The sequence below is a fragment of the Cololabis saira genome, chromosome 17, assembly GCF_033807715.1.
Source record: "Cololabis saira isolate AMF1-May2022 chromosome 17, fColSai1.1, whole genome shotgun sequence".
Taxonomy (NCBI): Eukaryota; Metazoa; Chordata; class Actinopteri; order Beloniformes; family Belonidae; genus Cololabis; species Cololabis saira.
In genome coordinates, this window is record NC_084603.1 from 20,973,294 (window position 1) to 20,991,094 (window position 17,801).

Genomic DNA, 17,801 nt, shown 5'->3' on the forward strand with positions numbered 1-17,801 from the left:
GCAAAACATTCAAATAACATGGATCTCATATAAAACAGGCCGTTGACGTATAGATCAGAGGATGTTTTTTCAGTTGTAACCACCATGTTTTGTGTATGAGCATCATTTGATCCATACATCTCCATCCTGCGGCCATCTTTCCCGTCGAGTCTCAGATCGTAAGATCTAGGGAGACCTCAGTCACAATGTATTCACATGTCTTTCTTGAGACGATTACCTGAAACCCCCCCATGGCTATGTGACTATTCTAGCGTGACAGAGACTTTTTCTTTTTTCTGAAACTGTTCTCAGAGAATGGCTTGAACACTAGTCGGCTGTCATGTTCACCCCCCTCCCTCGCCCCAGATCCCTGCTCTGTGACTGTCACATAACATCTGTCTGGAGCAGGGCTGTGCCTGACTCCCACTGGAGCAGCTGCAAGGGTTTTACCTTAAATATACCGTTACATGCATTAGCTAATAACACATTTTAAATGTGTACATTTATTTTATTGCTCTTGATGTTATATGGAGTAACGTGGGCAGATTGCAGCAGTTGCAGAAGTACAGCTATGGCTGAGTGTAAAAGTACCAAGTACAGTCCATTTTCAATCATATGCACATGAATATTTTATTTCCATCCTATCTTTGTAGGATTAGAAATGTGCACATAAAGCGTTATATGTATGTTTAAACACACGTCATTATATGAGGATTATGACATGCACAATAGCTTTCACATGCTGATTTTATCATGTTGGACAAATGTTCAGTGTGAATAACTTCCTGCCGCTTTATCTTTATACATAAACTAGATTGCATTCAGCCTAGAGATTAGATGATGCCTAGCTTTTAATAAGACAGGCTCACAGACACTCCTCCAAGGATCAAATAAAGATGGCATCACTTAATCCAGCATTTCAATTACAAGCTGTCATTAAATGCGTCTCTCTAGGGTTGAGAGTGCAGCGAGGGTGGATGCAGTGACAGTGCACTCAGACACAATATCGCAGCGCAGAGCTAAGAAACGCACCCAAAAACAAGCAAACGATCAAAGATCAAAAGATCAAAAGTGAACTTCATTTAAAGTGAACTTAATCAGACTCACAAAACATCCACACTGTTTGTCAGAACAGGTAGCAATTAACACATAAAGCAGTACCACCAAACTCCTTTGTCCATTTTCATAAACTCTTAACATCTACCGGTAATTTGTTCCAGCTTTATTTCACTGCCTTTGGTGAAAAAGACTATTTTTTTCCCGGTATTTATCGTTTTAGACATGGATTAATCTATTGCATCAAATGTGAACATTTAAATGCATTCATTAGCTTTTTTTTTTTCTCACTGCAGACTCATATTAAATTCACTGGCAATTACAAGAGCTCTGCAGCTCTTTGTGAGTCATTAAATGCTCTTTTTGTCAAATGTCTCTCTATTCAGCTTCATTAAGCGTCTAGCAGCAGGAATAAAACAGGTGCAAATAATATTCTAATATCGGTTGTGTTGCATTTAAATGTCACAGAAAAATGTAATTAGATATGGTTGAAGCCAGGGAGGAATGGCCAAACACAGGAAGTGTGGTCTAATGCTTTTTGACTTTAAAAGGCTCCTCGCTGAGAGAAATGAGCCAGACGTATCAAACTGGCAGCTGTGGTAAGAACTGATTGAATGCTCTAAAATTTAAAGGAAAGCAGCTTCAAAGCTTTCATGGTCTCCTTAGCTTGGGAAATGCCAAACTATCCTATATGAAAGAAAAGTAGAACTTTTTTGTGATTAGACAGACTAAAGAGATGCTTCATTATGCTCAAAAGAGGGATTCAAGTGAAAACATGTAAAAACAGGAAGAAGAGCATGAACAGCCTGTGACATCTTTGCTTTCATGGCTTATTTTTTTCTTTTATTTCTTTTCTTTTATTGCTTTCGAAAACGACAGAAGAATAATGCAAAGCGTGTAATGTGATTTTTTTTTGGTGTATATTTTGATTAGCTGTACCACTGCAGAACAACATCTCAATTTAATGTAAGCGGGGTTAGACTGAGTCATCTTTTACTAAATACATTAAAATTCTCCAACCATCTTCACTTCACCACATGACGTTTTCAGGAGTCAAGAGTGAGGTTCTGTCTCTAAAAATGATTTACCAGTCCTCAAAGTTACATCTTAGTTACACAATATTTGTAATTATGAGTGACTTTGAATAACTCTTTTGTTTTAACTGATTTAATCCAGTTTGGTTATCTATAATGAATATAGATTATTATCATAAATTCCCAAAAATTCCTCAGAAAATGGACAACAATATCAAGCAGAATGGCTCATTTCAGAATAAATGTGTTGGATGTTTTTTGTTTTAAACTTCAATATATCAGTTTATTACTCTGCTGGGTAAGGATAAGCAACTATTCTAAAAACCTTTATCCTCCAGAATAATACATCAGAATGTGTTTATTTAATTGCTTATTTTTTAATGTTCCAATAGTATAAAATAAATGAGTCTTTTCTTAGACTGCATTTACATTTTATGGATTATAAAAAAAAAGAAAAAAACTTAAATCAAACATCTCCTACTTTTGCTTTAAGTCGTGAACCAAACAACCACACTCATGAATTCCTCTTTGTGACAACTCCACCAACTCCATCTGTTGACGATGTAAGATGACTGAAGACTCTTGTAAAACCAAGTAAGTGGACTCCCATCAGTGTAGCATCTGGAAAATAATTATAAATAATTCATCAAATCAATTATTTACTTTGCTTCTTAGAATAATTTAACTGAAGAAACTGGTTTAACATCTAAAAGTGATTTTGGTTAGGAACATTTTAATTTTGATTTAAAAATACAATAAAACAAAATGCAAATCAGCCAGTTCTTTAATCAACTGTTTTATTGACGTTTCAACAATGGTGGAACACAAAAAAAAGACCTAACACCCTTTACACTTTTATATTTTACACTTAGTCAGTACTTTCCATTTTGGACATTTTGCATTCTGTGTTGTTTTGTTTTGGCTCATCTTTGTGCTATAAGACATACAAGATATTCCACTCAAAACCACTTTTCTTACACTGGACGGCACTTTTCATGGTAATAATCTGCTTCAATGATTTCCTTTATGCAAAAACAGCTCAAGTGCCCCTCTAGCACAAGTAAGTGAAGTTTATTTATATAGTGCTTTTCAGACATTTGTCACAATGTGCTTTACAGAATGAAACAGTTTAGAGCAATAAAATACATAGCATACAGTACATAATAGAAAGGAAAAGACATAAAATAACTTAAAACAATGCAGTTTACATAAAAGCCTGTTTAAAAAGGTAGATTTTTAGTTGGCTTTTAAAAGAGCTCACAGGCTCAATAGATCTAAAAGTTGCAGGCACAGCATTCCAAAGTTTAGTGGCCATAACCTTGAAAGCTCGGTCACCATGAGTCTTAAGGCGGGTGCGAGGGATAGCCAGTAAATTCTGCATATTTGATCTGAGCGGGCGAGCTGGTGAATACAGTTCCAGTAGGTCGGATATATAAGGGGGAGCCTGACCATGCAGTGCTCTGGGGGTGAGGGTGAGGATTTTAAACTGTATTCTAAATGAAACTGGGAGAGATTTAATTATGGGAGTAATGTGTGACCGTCTATTTCACCTGTTGAGTCTCGCAGCAGCATTTTGGATTAACTGTAGGTGATCCAGAGCAGAAGAACTGAGTGCAGTGAAAAGTGCGTTGCAGTAGTCAATCCGGGATGAAATGAAAGCATGTATGAGGAATTAAACGAGTGCAGCATGATAGTACCGCTGCCATGTTTTAGTGTGGTTTGCTTGTTCCTTTCCCTGTGTTCACCATTTCAATGCCCAAACAGCTCTATATGTTAAAAAAGACTATGATTCATCTACGGTCCTTTAGTGTCTTCTTTCATTACTGGGCTCCTTCCAAACGAAAATAAGTTCCTGGGGGTAATAATTGATGATACACTTTGCTGGAAATCACATATAAATAGGGTAAAATCAAAAATGTCTAAAACCCCAGCAATATTAAGTAAAGCAAATGATATCTTCTGTCAAAGAGCACAGTTTTTGATGTATTACTCACTCATAGTTCCATACATGACTTATTGTGTGGAGGTATGGGGTAGCACCTATAAAACAAATACAAACCCCTATTTTCTTACTTCAGAAAATAGCTTTAAGGATAATTAATAGATCTGACTATTATGAACCAACAAATAATCTCTTTATTAAATATAATACTCTAAAATTCCATGATATAGTTGAACAGAAATCTGTTTTATTTGCCTTTAAAGGGGACCTATTATGAAAAACACGTTTTTTCTTGTTTTAACATATATAAAGGGGTCTCCCCTCAGCCTGCCAATTCAGAGAAGATGAAATCCCATGAAAATCTGCAAGGTCTGTTCCCCCCCGCCCGACTGAATCCCCCAGTGTCATGTGGTTTCTACGGGCCGTTTAGATTTGTGCATTTTCTTTACGTCACCAAAATGCAAACCACGCCCTCGGTCTCCTCCGCTGCTGAAACCATGCCCACAACCAGCTCTCTCCGCCGGCTGGAGCTCCGCCATTGTTCAGCAGCGGTGACTGTTTTCCACCGGTTTCAACAGCGAGGGAGAGTTAAAATGAGGTTTTGCATCGACATTCACCCTCATAAAAGGATCAGTTCCAACAGCATGGACCCGGCAACTGCACACGAGTCAGCGGTAAGTTCCTTTTTTTTTTTATGTTATTTATATTTGTATGATCTTTGCATGGGCTAAGTATTTCGCTTAGCTCCGGTGCACCGGAGCTGCTCACGGACCGGACCGTCGAGGAACTCCGGGTTCGGACCTCAGAACCCGGAGCTCCGAGCCCGGGGGCTCCGGGGGGCCGGCTCCGGGGGAGCCGGCCCCCCGGAGCCGGCGGCTCAGTACCGTAATACATTTTTCTTCTGTGGTTTCAGATCTTTCAAGCACCTGGAGCTGCTCACATTCAGAAGACCCGCGGTCCTTCCTTGAGCCAGCAATAGTGCATACATTTTATTTATATATTTTAACAATAAAGTTGCCATTTGTGAAAATTCAGTGTTGTCATTTCTTTACAGTTAAAATGATTCATTTGTCTTGTAACATAAGAAGTGAAATGATGAGGAATCGGAGTAAATAACGGTGGTGTACCTATTTAGAATTAAATTCAATCTTCCTGTGTGAAGACGAGGTGACTAAAGGCTGATTTATGGTTCCGCGTTACAACGCAGAGCCTACGGCGTAGGGTACGCGTTGATTTAACGCAGAACCGTGGACACGCTTTGCTACGCAGCCGCTGCTCTTCTGCCCGGAGCGACGCTTTGTCTCCTCCCCTCCTACACGTCATTCAAGCAGCCAATCAGTGCAGAGCCTCATTATCATAGCCCCCCCGCCCTGAAAATGAATCACAGAAAAAAAGGCTTTATTATCTGTAAAACTAAAGACATGGCCCAGAGGCTGAATTTCTGATTTAGGTAGAAAAAACAAGCTTTAGATTGTTTTTGAAGACATTCAAGGCCTGTTTAAAATATACATTAAATGCCATAATATGTCCCCTTTAAAGCACAGCAGAAACTGCTTCCAAACTGCATTCAGGAATTGTTCCAAATAAAAGAAACCCGCTATGACCTGAGGGGGAAACTCATGTTTGAGATGATGACAGCAAGAACAAATATTAAAAAGAGATGTACATCAAGTTAGGCAAGAGAAATATGGAATAGTTGTGACAATGACCTAAAAATGTGCAGTTCTATTTACAAGTTCAAGAAAATGTTTAAAGAAAATATTGTAAATAAATATAAAACACTATAACTATAAAGTATATTATCAAAAACATTCTAGAATGTGAAATGTCAATTTTATATTTTGTATTATTATTTTTTTTTTTTTGTCTTCTTTATGCATTGTTTGTTTCCACGGATCAATGCTAATGTTTCAGATTTAAGCTGATCACAAGAGAAAAAGGGGTAGGCACTATAGAGGACTGTCTCAGAAAATTAGAATATGCAAAAATGTAATGCAAAAATGTGATTTTCTGTAATACAATTACAAAAACAAAAATGTCATACATTCTGGATTCATTACAAATCAACTGAAATATTGCAAGCCTTTTATTATTTTAATATTGCTGATCATGGTTTACAGCTTACGAAAACTCAAATAGGTATCCTATCTCAAAAAATTAGAATATTCTGGGAATCTTAATCTTAAACTGTAAACCATAATCAGCAATATTAAAATAATAAAAGGCTTGCAATATTTCAGTTGATTTGTAATGAATCCAGAATGTATGAAATTTTTGTTTTTTTTAATTGCATTACAGAAAATAAAGAACTTTATCACAATATTCTAATTTTCTGAGACAGTCCTGTATGCTACGGCTTCAGCCTACACCTTTTCGGCAAAAGCAATGTTTATTTTACTTTTTTCATTTTGTTTTGTAAAACAACTTGTACAAAGACCGAAATAAAGACAATTAATTCATTAATTCAAACGTGCACATCTTGAGGTAAACTGGGAGGAGTGCTGAAAACGAGAGTCACGTGGGGTTTGATGAGCAGCACTTCTAGAAAAAGGCGTAAATCTCCTGCATCCTCTCAGAAACGCCCCAAAAGGTGTCCCACATCGGCATAGAGGGACCAGCTCCCACACAGCCCTCTCCTCCCCCTCCAGCACCAGCAGCATCCTGCAGGCTAATCAGCCTCAGCACCCGCCGCTTCCCAACAACAGGACATCCGTCACTCGGTCCGAGCGTGAGGTGTTTGTTGGAGTCTTTTTTTTTTTTTTTTTTTTTCCCCCTGCGTGTCCGTGACCATGGTGGATATTTCGGATTTCGCCTGCCTCCTCGTCCCGCTGGTGATGCTGGCGGGCTCTACTGCCCTGCAGGCGGACGTGAAGAGCGTGAAAGAGGCGGAAAAAACGGGGAATTTCATGGAAGACGAGCAGTGGCTGTCCACCATTTCACAGTACAGCCGCAAGATCAAGCACTGGAATCGCTTCCGAGATGTGAGTGTCGCACTGAGATGCGGAGGATGCGGCGGCTCAAGCCTGAATTTATGGTCCCGCGTTAAATCGACGCACAGCCTACGCCGTAGGGTTACGGCGTAGGGCACGCGGCGACGCGCGTTTGGTGGTAACGCGGAACCATAAATCAGCCTTGATGGGGGGGAAGCATGTGCTCCCATCTTCACACGATTATTCACACAAAGTTGGTTGCTGTGGGTCCAACATGGCCCACAATGGAGAAACACAGATAAATGAAGGTTTCAAGATGAGGAACATATTCAAAATCGGTCAATATGAGGTTCTATTTCATAGGTATCTGGACTGTTAAATACATCTGGAACCCAATGAAAGTGGAAAATGTACGACGCATTATATTTCCAGTGACTTTTTTTCACCATTCATTCATGCAGACCATACATTTAACACATCTATAGTTTGATGGATGTTCTTTGTGGTAAAAAAAAAGAGGGGGGGCATTAACAGGGGTTTTTAATATATTTCTAAAAGGGTAAATGCAATTAGAAAACTTCCTTGATAAGGACAAGTTCAGAATTGCAGTGATGGTGATGAGATACATTTACAACCACAAGCCCTAATATATATATATATATATATATATATATATATATATATATATATATATATATATATATATATATATATATATATATATATATATATATATATATATATATATATATATATATATAATATTATATAATATAAATGTATCAACTTTTACTGCAATGGCCCTTTCCTAATTAGAAGCAATTCATGGTTAAACCACATTTGCCCGACAGTAGTGGCCTAATCCATCATACTGCCCCTAATCTGTGTTACTCCTGATGTGTTTCCAGAAGTGTCTCAAGAGAATTCACCAACGAGAGACTGGAGCATTTAGAACAGAGGGGCATTGATTGATCGATGTGCATAGGTGCCTATTGAGCAGACTGAACTGGGCTGCAAGGATTGATTAAAGCCTGCAGGGTATGCCTGGTGATGTATCGCTGTGTCTGTGAGTGTATGGATGCAGTTCTGCCTCCAGCTCTGTCAAATGATTACTAATGATCCCAACAGGATTTAGACAGTATAGTGCAGTTGGATTAGGTTCCACAGGACTCCTGTTAATTGGGTTTAAATGATCCTAGGAGGGTACTGCAGCACATGATCTGTCCCATTATTGGATAAGAAATGTGAGCAGACTGGCTTGAGTCTGAGCATCTATACAAAAACAACAGCGCATCTTATGAGGAGGAGAAGAAGAAGAGCTTTTCTAAACAGCAACCGTAGAGAAAGACTGCAGCATCACTTTTTTGAAGCACGTTTATATGCCTCCATGAAACCCCGGTCATTCACGTCCCCAAAGAAAAAGGAAAAGCAAATGCATGTGAAAATTGGAAGACACTCCTCTTGGGGATGGATTACTTTGGCCATGATTACTTTAAGAGTATGTCCTCCGGTACTGTACTTAGGAAAGTAATGAAACTGTTGGCATGAAAAGATTAAGTCAGAATTACTGTGGGATTATAACTCTCTGGGTGCTGCTCTATATTTGCATCGCTTTCATCCAAAATGTTTGTTTAACCTTCTGAAATAGTTGAATGGGAAGAGAAAAGAGAAAAACGTCCTTTCTCTAGAGCGAATAAAATCTCAAACACATCTGGATTATAAAGCACACTCAAAGATACCCCTTCCTTGAGAGTTTGCCCTTTAGGGTGAGGATACCATCTGCACTGCTTTTTACATGTTTCCCAGTTGCACATCAAAGCTGCTAAACAACACAAATGAGCCCCCACAGCTATCTCCTTCATGATTGTTACTCCTTAGAGTGCTTGTCCCGCTGTGTACGTGCATCCAGATGCATGCACATATGTGATTGTGTCTTGTGCAAGTTGATGAATGGGATTTTTGTCAGGGCTAGTGCTGCGCGCGCGTCTGGGGGTGAATTAAAGTTTGGTGGTGTCTCTGGTGATGATGAAGATGACAGGAAAAAAACATCAGAGATGTGAGCTGTTAAACCTCCGGAGGGAATTACTGAGAGAAACTGCTTTGATTCCAGCTCGCTGCCGTAGCAACAGCGGTCCCTCTGTTGTGGCGTTGGGATGTAGCATGTATTGCGGGGAGTTTGATGACTCTATCCCCTTGCCAGTCCTGCAGGCTGGAAAGTGGAAGCATCTTTTTGTGAGGTTTCTGCACATCATTAAAGCCGCAAACCTCCACAGCAGAAATACCACTTCTAGTATTTCCCTCATTATTCTTAATGAGAGTTGTCTTACATGAAATGTAATGAACATTTAATTGGCTATGCCTCGTGTTGGCCTTTGTGCTGAAAAAAACCTCAAAAAACAGAGAAAATGAGCCATTCAGTCTCAAGGAATTATTTTGGTTGATGTATAAATTATTGCCAGCGACACAGTTATAGCTATTCAGAGTGCACAAATTGATGTTGACTTGCAGAGTCCTCTGAGAGTTTAATGCTGCATATTATTAATCCTACTGCGGAAAGTAATAATCAAAGCCACACAACATGAAAGACGAGCTCACGCTCTCTCACTTTTGCATGTACACACATGGAGAATCACACAACCCCTCAAATGCACAGACACACCGCAAAACTGTAGGCTGCTGAGAAAAGCACTGTAAATATTTCATCTTTATTCTTCCGCTCAATGTAAAAGCAGAATCAGGATAAGGGGCTCTTTCACGTCTGATAAAAACAGCTCCCACACTCAATCCCATCTATTTCACAGGAAGACAAAGCGATTGGATTTAACAGTAACAGTCAACAAATAATAGAATGGGATATCTTCAATCCCTTAATCTGACAGGTGCACTCAACATTTCATTCCACTAATGCACCAAATCCTTGGGAAAAAAATGAATAAACAGAGGACTAGAGGAGACAGTTATGGGAACTGATTGCAGAGGTTACTGTTACCCCAAGAATAACAGCTTTGATGCTGCTTCATATTTCATTAACAATTACAATGATGAGTGCACATTCATTTATTTATTTTATTATTTAGAACACACAAACTCTGCATGTATTTGTTATGTAGGTGTTCATGTCCATAAGAGAAAAGATTAATGTCCAAGAATGCAAATCATTCATATAGTCAGATAGTTTCACTACATTTAATTGGTGGAGACGTCTGTATTTTTTTATTCATGACAGATTCAGTTTGATATGTGTGCTGAAAGCAGATCAACATAAAAAAAAAAATCCCCACATATTTTACCTGGATTAATGTTTTATTCTGCTGATTTGAGATAAACTGCAGTGCAGTTATGTGATGCTCATGAGGACACACCAGTCCAAGGTTTCTTTATTGTTTACATGCATCAAGCGTACCACCAAGGAGACGTCAGAAAATGTTCTTTCTTTACAAGGTGATTTCCCCTCCTATCCTGCGATGTCTGTGCTTGGTGAAACCTTATCTTAAAAATGCATGCCTTGAGAGCGAGGCAGGTCTGTACCATCCGGTGCCAATCCTGTCTGCACCTGTTCTCCACTCGCTTCATTTTTAATGAGCAGAAAACACTCCGACCCCGCTGCAAAAACATCAAATCCCTCACTGATGTTGGTGGATTAAATATGCAGAATGGGAGGAATAGTTATTGTGGGTTCTGACAGCTTTTATTAAGATGTGATTCTGGGTTTGTTTTTGTTCTACGTTTGTTAACCTCAGATCAAACTTTGACATGAGTTTTTACTTTTGTTTACCTTGATTCTCACCCCTTGTTCGTTTCTGCTGGTTTCAGACCAAATTTGACGTCTTTCTGCTTGTGGGTTTCAGCCTTTTCTTTGATCATTACAAAGAATAATTGTGGATAATGGTGTCTGTAACACTGGAGCCAAGTACTCCATTAAAGACTGTCCTGACAAACAGTGACTTATCACCACTCGCCCTCCCCTCAGAATGAACAATCCCGTGCTCCCTGGTGTTCAAACAGACTGTCACTGGTGCATTAATTCTATAACTGATGATAACAGCTTATCAGAAATTCATTAATCTACCTAGTGATGCCTTGCACTGGCATGAGTCATTTCTTATCATTCCTCCAGATTCTTTTTCGTGGCTGCGAGCATCCAGAGCTCTGCGGCAAGGCAGATGGACTGCATCTTAATCACCTCCAACTGTTCTGGGACGGGTGGTCGGGGTTGTTCAGGGCTTGGATGGACTAACAGCACTCTGTGGGGGAGGGGGGTCCTGGCTGGTTTTCCGAGGTGTAGGTTGGCTGTAATTGAATAGAAGATGAAAAAAAATAAACTTTTAATGGTGCCAAGCTGGAGCTGCTTCCAGGAACAGTTCAGCTGGCACAGCCGGAGGGAACAGGGTCATAAACAAGAATGATCGATTTCAAATTTCTTAAGAGATTTCATTACTTGCAAAAGTGAAACTTCACTCAAAAAGGTGTGACTAATAGCTCAGCTGATTTATGTTTTGGTGGTTAAGTGTTGCTCTTGAAATTCTTGCCACATTAAGAACCTTTGTTTCACTAAAATTCAATTTAATATCCTTTAACACCAATTATTTAAACACAATACTATCATACTGAGTAGATGCACAAAATAACCCAACCTTTATAAACACACTGTGCCATCCCCTCCCTCTGCCTTTTATGCAGCCATGACTTTTACTTCTGCTTCACCTGTGAGTCTGTGCGCCAAATAGCTTGTTTGCTGCAGAGAGCACTTGGTTATTATTAAAAACAAAATCCCTGAAGTAGTTTGAATAGAGTGATTTAAGCTTCTTTGAAAGATGGAAGACCCAACCCGTTTCCATAAACCTCTCAGAACCAGGAGCTGTCTCTACTGGAAATACTGCTGATTTAAAAACTTGGCTCCCAAGGAGCACAGAAACAATGACAGTGAGAGGCGATAATAATTGCCAAATGATATGTTCGTTTCAGGATAGACTCCATTTAGACATAACTGGGATATTTCTTCCTCCTTTTAGTATGTAAGATGAGGTCATTTATTTATGTGATATGGGGGTCACGCTGGTGACTGTAGCCAAAAATGGTTTAGGGTTTACCTTCATCTGAAAATGTTATTTATGTCCAGGTGGATTTTCTTCAATGTGGAAAATTAGGATTTTCCTTTTTTTTTTTTCTTTTCCAAGTAGCCCTAACTTAAACTGCAAAGGTCGTGGGCTTAAGCCGGTCTGAATCTCTGACCGTGTAAGACTGGATCCTCAGGTACAGTTGCTAATACAAAACAATTCGATTTGCCCTCTTGAAGCAGCTGAAAATAGCAGCACGAATCCATTCGTTCATACCTCGGAGAGAGGGCTTGCTGGGAAGATGTTAGCCATGATCAAACTCGGGAAAGCATGCACACCATACACACTATACAATACACTGGAGCTGCTTGTTTTGAAAGCAGGTGTTAGCTGAGGGAATCTCGCGGTAACAACTAACCCCAGACGTACTGAAGGATTTGATTTATTGTCCTGTCATACCTTAGTGGCTCTAAGCAGCGAACGTCTGAAAAGCTTCTGGTGAAACTGTTTATCCCTGTAACACCATTAAAGTATTTGGAGATTGATTCCATGTTTTAGTCTCTCCAAAATTAAAAAATATGTGAGTATACGAGTAAGTAATTATTCAACAGTGCTTTTATCTGCTCTGAAATAAAGCTGCAACTCTCAGCATGTCAGGCCCAACGCAATAATCTGACCCAACATTCCTTCCAAAGCAAGAAGCATTTCATGTTACATTATTCTGAGCGGTTTCAGGCTACATATAAAACTTCCTGTTGTAAAATTAACTACCATCAAATAAAAGTAGATAAGGAAATCATCCACAGTCACTAGTAATGAATGAGAAGCTTTCTTTCCTCTACCTCTCTCTCGATCCATTGTTTCACTCATCTCATTAACTTTTATAGTTGGGAGTTAAAATAGAGCAGATTACTGGCCATACACAGAATTTCAAAATGTCTGATACATCAGTGATTTTTGGAAAACAGAAGTTAAATATGGTATAAAGGATTAGGTTGAGGGCTTAGTCCCTGGCATGAGGTGGATTTGCATTACACTTTATCCGAAAGCAAAAGCGGAAAAATCTTAAATTGCGACGATGGTACCGCTGCGACAAGCCAGTGTTTCCCTTGAACAGTATTTTTCTTTTTATGAGCGTAGCTCTCCCTATCTCGTCCTCTGAGACTTCTTTTCACAATAAAGAAGAAGAAGATCTCGATTTCAAAGAACAGAACAATGTTTAGTTTTTGGACAAGTTATTGCGACTGCCAAATAGAAGACAGAAACAAAAGACGAAGGCAGCAGACGATCATTCAGATGAATATTCAAAGGCAAAGCCTTTTAACGCAGTAATGACTAATGGTTAAGTGTTATAGCGTAAGTACATTGTATTAATGAGGCCAAAAACAGCTGGAAACAAGGGTTTGATGAAGTGTTTCCTTTGCAGGTTTTCCTTTGTGATATTTAGCTTTTGTGCAGTTGTAGTGGTAATGGAATCACGATGATGGATGCTCAAACTCACCTCTGCAGTCAATTTTGCATCCCCAATCAGCCAAACATGCATGTTTTTGAACTCTGGAAGCATCTGGAGAAAAACCTACACAAGCAAGGGGACAACATAAAAAACTCTTCACAGAAATAACCCCAGCTGGGATTTGAACCGGTTATTTCTTGCTGTGTTGTGACAGTCCTAACCCCCATGCCACTGTGCCGCCCTCAGAGGAATTCTTGACACTCAAATGAAAGAAAAGTAAATCCAGAATTCGAGGAGTCAGCAGATGATGAAATGAAGGCAGGAAATAGGGCAGGACCCCCAGAGTATATGGGGCTGATGGTGGTGGAGCAGTTTGCAGAAAGCTGATGGAGGCCTCGGCTGAGGCGGCCTTGATGACCGAGATTAGGTGGAGATGAGGAGGTTGCACGAAACTAAATGACAGAGGAGTAATGGATTTCAAGAAATTGGATTTAGGAAGCGACTGCCTCTGACAACATGGCCCAGAAGATCATTGAACCATGGAAATGATGACAAAATTGAGAATCAGATGAGTTTGGTGACAAGAGAAACACGAGGAAGAGATTGGATAAGCAGTTCATGCATCCAGGAATTCAAACATCTTTTTTACTGAGCTTAAATAAAAACAGTGTTATTCATTTGACTTTACCTTAAGGTATTTTAGCAGTATTCCACTGATATATGCATGACTGAACTTGTTAGTCCCCTGGAAAAACAACCAGCCTGCCATTCCTGCAGAAAGAGCCATGTTTCAGCCTTGTTGCTGTTGCTCTGTTTGTGACTCTTATTCCATTACACGGTTTTAGAGTCCCTTGTGTCAAATCATTGGCTAATTCTCATCCTTCTTCTAGCTCTCACCTAGGCAACTTCATTGATTTCTCGTTGTTATACAGGTCTGGTGTCTCCAGTGAAGTGTGAAGGTTCCCGCTGTTGAGACCAGATTCTCCTGTGAGTCGCAGACTGTTTTCTTATTCCCCACGGGACCCCGAAAGGCACAAGGGTTGCTTTTATTTTTAGACAGCGAGCACATTGCTGGCATGAGTGCACAGATATTTTGTGAGCTAAGTGTGATTTGTACATCTGTATTGGCCCAGTGTGGTACATGTAATGCAAAGCTCTAAACAAATCACAACACTGCACTAAAATGATTTCAAATGAATGTGAAACCAGTCAATTTTGATATCAATAGGTGCTCACTTGTTTCCGTAGATATCAGGTTACGTATGCGTGGTTTGAGATCTCTGCTGTGCAATAGTATGGACAGGTATTTTAGTTAGTCCGGGTAATTAAAGACCTTTTAATCAACATTCTTGCTCCCAATTATGCAGTAAAAACCTTTGGTGTAAAACAGAAACACAAGTATCCCCTTTTGCCTCATTATACTTTATATTAGCGTTAGATGGATCGGGGGTGACTTTGAAGGGGCTCAAACTCGAGCCCCATGACTGGAATTTGTGTGGGACTCTTTGATTTTACCTTCTTTTGCATTTTCAGGTCAGAAAAACAAATGGAAAATGGTTTAGTCTAATAAAACCACTTTGCTATCTTTAAGCAGCTAAATAGTTTGGCTCAGTGAAGGAAAACATAATGATTTGGGTTAAAATGTAACTTCTAAAAACATGAAACACAGGTTAGACAACATAGAGTTGGGTTGCCAACTCTATATGGGACTGGTCCCATGACAGTGATGTCGGAATGACTGCAGTTTCATGGCATCTGTTTCTGAAACTTAAGGGCTTCTAATGAAGTCCGCTGGACTACACTGCATAATACTACAAATAATACTACAATAATAATGTTAATGATCCTTGTAGCTGCACAAGAACTAGTCACTTGTGGACTTGTGGATCCCTGAGTTTCCAGGTCTAGAGTGGGATACAGAGCTTTCCATGAAACAGCTCCTAGTCTAGGTTGCAAAACGCTGGCACTCCCTCTTTTTCAGGGTGCACTCACACTAAACAGTCTGTATTGTTTGCAAGGATCATTGCCCCAAAAAGTCATTTTTTGTTGTTTTTTTGGCAGGTGTGAGTACTCTGTTCAGTGTTCAAGCATAGTATTATTTCTGATCTCTGTCATCTTTGTAAGAGGTGTGCTTGAACATGGTGCGGTTCCAACATGTATGTGGAGGTGGACATGTGCCAAATGTAAAAATGTAACCATGAAGGGAAGATGCAGCAGTTTGACATCACTGCGGTGTAATCCTGAAATCCAAAGATGTGAGAGAGTTGGCTCTGACCAGAAAATCTAAAAAGAAAGACACAGAGTTGGAAGCATTTGCCATCCTATTGTCTCTGCTGTTTTCCGTTGCGGTGATTCTCTGAGACTGTGCGTGCCTCAAGTAAATAAACAGGCGCTTAATGTAACAACGTGATGACATACGTGAAGCAGCAATCGTGCAGAACCACGACTGAGACCAGATTACTCAGAGTATACGGGCCAACGGGGAAATTGTTAGGGGAGGTCAATCACTCTTGAGCGCAGCTAGCGTGAGTGCACCCTAATGCCAAAGTTAAAACTCACATCATTGAGAAAGCATATATTAAATCGCTGATCTTTTAATTCCAAACTTTTTTTGTCTTTTTTTTTGTTTGTTTATATCCTTTAGGGCACATTTCTGCCTGAAAAGTGCTGTGTGGATAAAGTTAAGTTGAGCTGTGACAAATCGTAAAGCAGTCGTAAAGGGGTGACGAGTAAGGAGTGATATCAAGTTGCTACTGTTGATTAAAAATGTATTGTTCTTGTCTAAAGGGTTGTAATTTTCCATTATGTCTTTTCAAACAAACCAAACATTAGGGAAAATGTTAGAAAACATTAAAAAAAAAACACACAATTGTGGGCACCGGATACATGTCTGCCCTTGTCCTTATTCTAACCACTGATCACGGTCTCTAAAAGCTCTAACCTCTGCTTTACCTTGTAGTTACCCAGTTCTTCAAGCTCTCTTGCATAAGCCTCTCTCTGGCTTGTAGACCAGCCTCTCCAGCATTGATAGTCTTGCCTCTGCTCTGCAGTCCTGAGGCACGGCTCAGAGCCCTGCTGGGTGCACACAGACATACAAATAAGAAGCCTTGCTTCGCTTGCCTGCAGCCCAGTGTGCATTGAAGATAAGACAACATATAGGATGAAAATATCCTCGGAGGGTTTTGTTTCATCTCAGGCATGTCACGTGTGGCGCCAATGCGAAGAAGCTGTGAATAGCAATTGAGACCTTATGGGAGCCTTTAGTTGGGAGGAAGTGATACAGTGCTGCATGTGGCACCGCGTGTACTGCAGACAACCTCATGGCATTATAATTGTTCAATCTTCAGGCTGCATTGTATCAGGTTTGGAGGTCATGTATTTTACTACGACAGCAGAGTTCTGAGGTATAGTGCCATTGGTTTCACTGACGTAAGATAAAACATTGGTGCATGTGGACAATCTGCTTCCTTGTGCTTAGGAACGGTTAATAGTTTTGCTCAGAGATGACTAGAAAAGACAAAATATCAGGCTTCAAAGTAAAAGTGGCAATCCTATCCAACAACAGAATCTGGAGAAGGGTCATAATCCATTAGCAGAACCCCAAGTGTAGAGCGGTTCTTGTGTTTATTGAGCTTTCTGAATAAGCTCTTGCTAGAAAACATCCCTGCTTAGATCATGATAAGCATTTTTGAGAGAACAACATCAGCATCTTTAGAAGGAGCCGATGCCCAACACTTGTGTACTTCAACAGACTTTAGTAAATGTCATGGGTGAAGGAATTCTGCTTTAAAAAAGAGCCACAAAGTCCATGAAAGGGAACTTGGAGGTGTGAAGGTTGTAGGATGAGATATGTAGGTGATGACTCCAACTGAGATTCATGTGGCAGTTCCAATTATATTATTGCCTCCGTCTTTTTGTGTAATGTGTTTTTTCTACTTTATTCCTTTATCTGTCGCAACAATGACAGGAGAGTATTTTGGATGTCGTTATGTTCTGGAAACAATTTAAAAATGTTGTTGACTTGTCACACACGGTCTTCGTTTCCAATGACAACATTTTTTTAAATTTCAGCGGGTGGTGCCAGAGCAGACGGGGCTTTGTGAGCGGAATTGTTTTTACAGGAAACACACTTTTGTGTAAACTATTAGTACTCTTAAAGCTGTTTTAAATGATGATTAATATTGTGTCAGTGTATAACTGGAGGCATGGGTTTAGCCATTTATATCAACATAGTTTGATGTTGCGTTAGATAAGCAGTTTCCTCTGCAAAGCCGATCCAGTGTTTGCATCTTGTCTTTCTCATCAGCCACACAGCTCCGCCACCACTCTCCCTCCATGTCCAAGAGAAAT

General features: G+C 39.7%; 1 protein-coding gene across 2 annotated transcripts in view; it reads left to right on the top strand.

Moving 5' to 3' along the window:
• The first annotated feature begins 6,577 nt into the window (after positions 1 to 6,577).
• spock2 (SPARC (osteonectin), cwcv and kazal like domains proteoglycan 2) overlaps positions 6,578 to 17,801 on the top strand; it is a 45,527-nt gene continuing 34,303 nt past the window's right edge. The window contains exon 1 of one of the 2 annotated variants that reach the window (XM_061745572.1): positions 6,578 to 6,992. In XM_061745572.1, the coding sequence (XP_061601556.1) occupies positions 6,801 to 6,992 (192 nt within the window). In that variant the 5' untranslated portion in view covers positions 6,578 to 6,800. The remainder of the gene's footprint in view (positions 6,993 to 17,801) is intronic. The other variant, XM_061745573.1, reaches the window with a different exon arrangement.